This window comes from Daphnia pulicaria, chromosome 1 (assembly GCF_021234035.1).
Source record: "Daphnia pulicaria isolate SC F1-1A chromosome 1, SC_F0-13Bv2, whole genome shotgun sequence".
Lineage (NCBI taxonomy): Eukaryota > Metazoa > Arthropoda > Branchiopoda > Diplostraca > Daphniidae > Daphnia > Daphnia pulicaria.
The window spans coordinates 37,161,040-37,168,633 of NC_060913.1; the positions used below are offsets into that span (position 1 = coordinate 37,161,040).

The following is a 7,594-nucleotide window of genomic DNA, read 5'->3' on the forward strand; positions in this document are numbered from 1 at the left end:
AACATGGATATACATCTCTGAATGATTGTATGCATGTAAACAGGACAAATAACATGAGAACTAATGTAAACTTTGTAACAAAGTGCCCTTAATTCCAGCGTTTAGCATCAGCTGCGTCTGTCACTGTTTCAAAGTAATCTCCCAGTTGTCTCTGCATCATGAAGATGATATTTAGATGCTTTATGACCAGGATTTGTCATTGTTTTGAAAGGGAACATGGCTTTTGCAATTGTTTGTATAACCAGTTGAATGATCCTTTCGGGAATTCCCAATAAGACGCAAATTTCTCTAAGACCACCGTGTTTTAGTTTCTTGAAAGTGCAAACATGCATGAAACCTTGCTTTTCTACTTATTCAAGTAGTTCCTGGTTGAGGAGACTGATTGCCAGAACATCATTCGGATTCTTGATTTCTTGCCTTACAGCTTGCCTTCTAGAATACTTCTTATTGCCATCTTCAAACTGGTACCATTCCTCGTTAAAAGAGCTGCTTGCTTTTAGAGTTCCCAATTCTTTTAGAGTGTAACTTCCGAGTTTATGAAGGATTGCATTTTAAATTTGCCTCATGTAAGTGGATCCATGGATCTTCTTAAGTAATCCTGGGAGTAGTCTACAAAATACTTGATCCATGATACAGAGAACTCATGGGTTTTAACATTTGAAGGGTGGTGATCATAAAATCCAAGGAAGTAATTTCTTTCAGGTCTTTTCTCCTCCACGCCAAGAATTTTCTCGTACAATGCTGTTGTTCCATTCTTTTCTGGGGACTCATTCTTATTTTTAATATATCCTAGATAGAATAATGAGGTTAATTCGAAAGGATTATCCAGAATTTGTCCAGTGTATGGTATCTGAGTTTCTTGATAATCATCTCCTTTGATTTCAATTCTGGTGAAGAATAATAGATAGTTCAGTTGCTATAGATGAGACAATTTTGCACCAATCTCCAAATATAGTTTGCTGCCACTGTGAAAGATGTTCCAACCACTCTGACCCCATCAGGTCCATGAAACTCAAATCCTTCTTTTATCATTGCAAGAACTGTTGCTTTGTTCTGAGTGTTAGTTTTCGATTCACCCAAGAAATTTATTGGAGACTTTCGGAAGAAATTATCAATATCTGCTCTATAGACATCTAAAGATAATGATTTCTTGGTCGTCTTCCTATATTGTTCAGCAATTTTAACTCATTTTTGGGCTTTATCACACCTAGACATATGAGTTTCTGAGTTTTCTCTGTTGTGAAGTTGTCAATAAAAAATGTGTGGTATTTCACCTTATGAGGTTTTTCAGGAGCAACATATTCTTCACTCTTGGCTTCCCTCTCCAGTTCTTCAAAATCTTCAACAGCGAATATCTTGTGGAATTTCCAACCACACTTGAGATAGCCATCTTTCTTGATTGCTCATCTCATAAATTCCATTTGTCATGAAGTCCTCTCTTTCAATACCAATTCGACTCTTGACATCATAGTACTCCATGCACTCTTTGATGTAGCGTTTCTCTTATCTCTGTGACGGCGGCCCACCATAATCGCCCACCGTTAGTTAAATAGATGAGAGATAAGAGAGAGAGATAGGCTCGTGTGACAGACAGCAGACAACTCGAGAGGCAACGAACCATGAATTAAGATCATCAGAGAAAGAAAGAAAAGGTTGTTATCAGCCCCTGCCCGTGTGTGTTGAGGGGAGTCACTGGGGCTCCTGGTTTTTGTGTCCAATGAAGAATCCATCGCTCATTTCTCCAATCGCCTTTTTTTCTTTACGAGTTAACTTCATCCTCTCTCGAGCAATTGCTGTACACCACACAAGATGACGAATTAAAATTTTTTAATTTAAAAGAGATCCAATCTAGAAAACCGGATTGAACGATTTTGAATTCTATTTACTGCCGATCGTGGACAGATCAGCCAACCGCACGGCAAGAAAATAACAGTTCGTGAAGTGGACATTAGTTTTTATTTGTTTCGATTCGCCATCGGCGTTTTGATTGAAAAGCAGTGAATTCTCGGTTGGATTTATCGTCGTCGTTGCGTATAATTTTGGAACAAAGCCACCGGTTGATTCATTTATTTCCAGTTTTATTATATCTCGTGTACGTGTGGTCTTATCGTGTCACAACTTTTTGTTTTACTGACCTCGTCATCCAGCCAGTCGGTTATATAACAACAATAGTGGAAAAGGGAAAAAACAAACCGCGAGACGGACAGTGTTTGTGTAATCTTACAGGATGCTGACGAAAATGGTGAACATGAATAATAATCAGGTAAGCGGAAGATTTCTTTGAAAAATTTGTGCATTTCCCAAAAAGATTTTGCGGCCACTTCAATTTTGTTGAAACGTGATATTGTTTTCTTGCGTTCTACCACTACTACCACTCGTATAAATAATGAGATCTCGATTGTATGGTGGTGTTTTTAACATTTAAGGACTGTTTTTTTTTTTAGGGGGGGGGGGGGTTGTAAGTGGTGCGGACGTGATGTTTAACTATTTTTTTGGCAGTTCCAAGGTGACATTCATTCAATGTGGTGGCGAATCGCGAAGAGTTAATGGTCTCATCAATAGAAGTTTCTTCAGGAGAAACATTAATGAGCATAAGCGTTTTAGCACTGCCACCCAATGCCGAGTAGAAAAGTCAGTTTAGAGTCACGGTATGGGATATGGCTTGCCTTGGCTTTAAGTGCCATGATCACGCTTTTAAGACTAGAAAGGGATTTATTGATGTGATTTGTCTCAGTCAATCTGTCACCCGTGGCACCAGACTCCTTGAGGCGCTCTGAACCCGCCAGATCAACCATGAAAAGGATTCCTGCGTTTTCAAAAATAAATTTAGTATTGCATATTTCGAAAAGGAATGTAAAATAATTTATCGTTCGAAGTCTCAGTATTATTCACATTTCTTCCTGTCAATTTCATACGCAGAACACTATGGCTGCGTAAAGAATGCTCATTGCAGTTGGTTGAAGCAACGGCGCGCTGTTGCTGAGCCCTGGCAAGTAAGTTTTGTACCTGTTGTTCGTTTGTAACCTCTCCAACCTGGGTAGAAAAATGTTGAATTTTTACCACACAAATTAAAGAAATTTTTAAAAAAGTTATCTTACCTTAAGAGTCGTGACGGTAATTTCATTGTCGACGATCAGAAGAACCGAGTAGATCCCGTATGTTGATATTGTAGATCTCACAGATAGAAGCTGCGATCTTGTAGGACCAACCTATGGCTCTTAAAGACTCACATAAAACAAAAATGAAACGCATAGAGCGTGGGATCATCCCCTCTGATTCAGATCCAGCAGTTCCGCCTGTTGTAATAGGAAAATATAACGACATAAGTTTTTTTTTTTTTTAAATAAAGGCAAAACTAACCTTCCATAGTGAAAGTTTTGCCAGAACCTGTTGTCCCGTAGGCAAAAATGCAAACATTGTAACCGTCGACTGCCGATTTTGAATCAATTGTTTTATCTCTTCAAAAACTTTCTGTTGAGTTGCATCAGGACCAAACACTTGATCAAACTTGAATCGTTGAGGCTCTTTGCCATCGGATACTTGTAGAGAATTATCTTGTAGAACTCTCAAATGCGCGGGGTTTTTTTTCCAGGCATTTTGTCCGAAGGAATGACTTGTCTAATTCTGCTAAACACGCGATTTTTTCCTCGGAGTTCTTGTATTATTTCGTGTTGAACTCGCCTAAGAGTTTCCTTTTGCCGAAGTCGAGCCTAAAAATAAAATCAGTTGCGTTCGTCATCATCATCATCGTCATCGTCATTGCGATCATCCGTCTCGTTGGAGGTCTCAGAAAAGAATGGTACCTCTTGCCCTACCAGAGGCCGCTTCTAAAGGACTGCACGGCTCTCTTAAGGCTCCACCCAGGTGGGCCGAAATCCAGGTGGTACGAAATTCAGGTGGGCCGAAATCCGAGTGGGCCGAAATTCAGGTGGGCCGAAATTCAGGTTGGCCGAAATCCGAGTGGGCCGAAATCCGAGTGGGCTTAACATCTTAACTTAACACCCGAATCTCGGCCCACCTGACTGAATTTCGGCCCACAATTGGGCGGAGCCTAAATATAACCGTGCAGATGGCGTTGTAGCTATTTTTCCCCATCTCAGCCCAAAGGGGGCAGATCTCGGCCCACAAGTGGGCGGAGCCTAAGCCGTGCGGACCTTTATAAGCGCCCTCTGGTAGGCCAAGAGGTACCATTCTTCTCTGAGACCTCCAGCGAGACGTATGTCTGCTGTCTGAGTCTCGGCCCACTCAGATTTCGGCCCACCTGGATTTCGGCCCAACTGGAGTTCGGCCCCCTCGGTCTTCCAAAAAGGCAACTGGCCTGATCAAAAAGGCAATTGCCTTTTTGGACTTGCCTTCCTCCAGAGTTGCCTTTCCGTCTATAATCCACGAGGCACGTCGGCCAGAGGGGGCCTCGTTTTCTTGGTGGGTGTTGGCTCTTCCTCATGTTTATCTATCATGTGGGGTTTGACATTGTCGTTTCGGCTATAATGCAGATAGCATGTTGTATTTGTGCTCTCGCACTGAAACCTTTTACAAAAAAAAATTGGTTAACGATGGCAAGTATGCCTACAGGTCGTTAACGATTTACCTCGTATGTACATGGACTCGATAAATCCTCATTTTCTCCTTCCCCGCGAACCCGTTCTCGAATTTTACTTCGCATTTTCTCCCTTCTATCAAAATCCCACATACTACCTCAATTTGAACCTTTATTACTATTTATTACACGCAAAAAGCTCAAATTTATTACCTCATCCCCTTCCTGCTTAGCCCCTTTTAGGGTGGCAAGAGCTGTGGCCATATTGATTAGAATAAAGGCGGCTGAGTCCCGTAGTCGTAGTAGTAGTAGATTGATTATGGCTCGGGAAGATATTTTTTTACATCAGAGGAAATGTAAGCTTGGTTAATAAAACAATTGATTGTATAATTACCGGTAAACATTGTGGTGAGATAGCCATGTAATGTTGGACTTATAGTCTCTAGTGGAACGAATTTTTCCTCCATATATTAATCTGAAGCCATTAAAAATTCTTCGCCGGAAAATAATTTATTACACGGTTTGGTTGCATAACCAATTAACCATACCGTGTCATTGTTAGCTCTGGAACATAACAAAAAAAAATTACAGATTTTGCTGGAATTTCCAATTTTTTAGCGTGACATACAGTCAGAGTAAGATATGACAAAGATAAAACTGCGAAAACTACATAATATTGAAATATTGTTAGCAATCAAGAATCAGAGGAAAATGTAGAAAATAAAAATCCCAGTTCAAAAACCGATAAAAATGTTTTGCCCGAACGTAAGTATTTATTATTTCTCAATGTTTCATATTTTCTGTATACACAAATATGGTTTTACATTTCTTGGTTGTTTTGTCCTTCTTGCCACAGCGGTGTCTCCATTAAAGTTGACGCATAATGTGCAATTTCTCCATCGACTGCCGGAGTCTGATCGACTGCCGGAATGAGATCCACTTCCAGAATCGGATTGACTGCAGGAATTGGAACTATTGGAGCGTTTGCAGGTATTTGGTCATGTGCCCATGGTTGAAACCTTTATACCCTTGCTTGAAACCTTTTTGCCCTTCCTTCACCACCTTCTCTGGCTTGTTTGTCTCGCAGCACTGCCGCACTTGTGCCGTGACCGTGGCCACTGATCCGCAGTCGTAGCAGTGGCTTCCGGATGAATGGTAACTGGCGAAGGCCGCCGATGGTAGGTGTGACTGCCGGCTACTGGCGTGCGAATCCTTCCATCCTCCGCCGAACTGCGAGGCAATCAGGAAACTCATGATCCAGGACGCGGTTATCAATCCGCCACTTCCGGATGGATTGTGGACGCCGTTGTCGAAGAGTAGCTTGTTGCCCAGGGTGAAACTGTTGTGCTTCAATTCTCACAGCAAGTCGCTCCCGCCGACTCCGCCGTGTTGGTGGTGTAGAACGTGTCCCGATGAGGAAGACGATCCGTTGATGAGAGTCGTCGGAAGTCCATTATCGCTGCCCAGGCAATCGTCACTGGAAAAACCAAAAAAATAGATGTAAAAGTCAAATTCCAGTAAAATGAATGTGGGATTCGGTTGTTTCACGACAGATTGCGATTCTTTTCCTTCTTTTCTTCTTTACTCTTTCTTTTCTTTTCTTTATTCTTTTTTTTCTTCTTTTTTTCTGAAATTTCAAAAACTAAATATTTAATTAAAATTTGCCATATTTACTTTATTTTTTTTTATTTTTTTAAACAGATAACAAACTTTTGATGGAATAAAAAAAAGGAGAAGTGAAATGGAAGATATCCTGAAACAAATAAATAATATTGTTGGTTGTACCCCCTTTGGATGTGCCGCCATGCTATGCGATCTATTTGGATTTCAAATTTTCAATTCAAATCCATGTCAATTAATTTCCGCGAAGTTAACGAGGTATAGTAAGTTATCTAAAAATCAATTAGTAAGCAATTAACTATTATTTTCTTTTAATTTAGAAAAATACTCAACAAGGGCAGATCTGTTTTGAAAAGTTCACGCTTGCAAGTGCAATAGATTCTTTCTATAGAAAAAAAAACAAAATTTAACGCAATTAAAGAAAAAACCCAAATTGCAGACAGGATTCTAGGTATAAGTTTAATTAAAATTAACAGAATTCCATTATTAATAACAATTTTTGAATTACAGAAGAAATAACAGCATTAAAGCCAGATGGTTTTCATACAAATGGGAAGGTTGCACATTACAAAATGAATCAAGATCCTCCGAAAGCTAAAGAAATGTGTCTCTCTGAATTCTGCAAAAGCACATTCAATGACAATTCTGGGTTAACCTAGCACCTAAAAAAACATGCAATGGAATTCGCAAACTCCATATCAAAATATTATTCAATTGCAACAAAGTTGGCTACCCCAAAAATTCTAGCAGCTTTGCGCTTGATGTCAACCACCGTTTTTGGGATTCAGAAATTCGAAGCGTTGCTGGATCAGGAATCTCTGGTAAGTCATCAATATTTATTTTTTAAATAACAATTTCCAAGCTAACGATAATTTCATTTTCCGTAGCAAATATTACAGTTACACCTTCGTGAAATGGAAGTTCGTAATCCTGGAGTTGTGCCACCAACGGCTGCTCCTTCTCCGGCGCCATCTACGTCGCAATGTTCTTTCATGCCGGTGCAACCAGTTCCAACGACGCCAACCGTTAAACAACAGTCGGGAAAACAGAGTTAACCCAGTTCAACAAATCGGTATGCGCCGATCGCTCATGCGCAACCTACAAGAAAGATTAATGTTGTTCCAACTACTTCTGTTCTCATGCCATCCACCGGCTATGAATACCAAAATTCGGTTACGAATCTTCCCCGGTTCCAATTGCTCAACCAGCTATACTGCATTTACCTATTGTGCAACCACCTGAATTGAAAGAAAGTGTCAATTGTTTTCTCCAATCTAATCAATCAACTCCAACATCATCCATTCCCACCATAAATATTATTAGTAATGCTACTATGAAACAACCAAAAATAACACATTTTTTCTCAAACTCAAATTCGGCAAAATTTACGTTCCAGCAGTTACCTGGCCAGTTTCGGCAGCCGAAGAAGAAGCTACC

The 7,594-nt window shown here is 40.2% G+C and overlaps 1 protein-coding gene across 1 annotated transcript; it reads right to left on the reverse strand.

Moving 5' to 3' along the window:
* Positions 1–2,440: 2,440 nt before the first annotated feature.
* On the reverse strand, positions 2,441–4,801 carry LOC124323770 (kinesin-like protein KIN-14N). Its single transcript, XM_046784347.1, is given in 7 exon segments — positions 2,441–2,624; positions 2,626–2,808; positions 2,870–3,056; positions 3,144–3,296; positions 3,361–3,436; positions 3,439–3,618; positions 4,751–4,801. Coding segments are annotated over 7 exon segments (1,014 nt in total).
* Between the last annotated feature and the right edge of the window lie 2,793 nt (positions 4,802–7,594).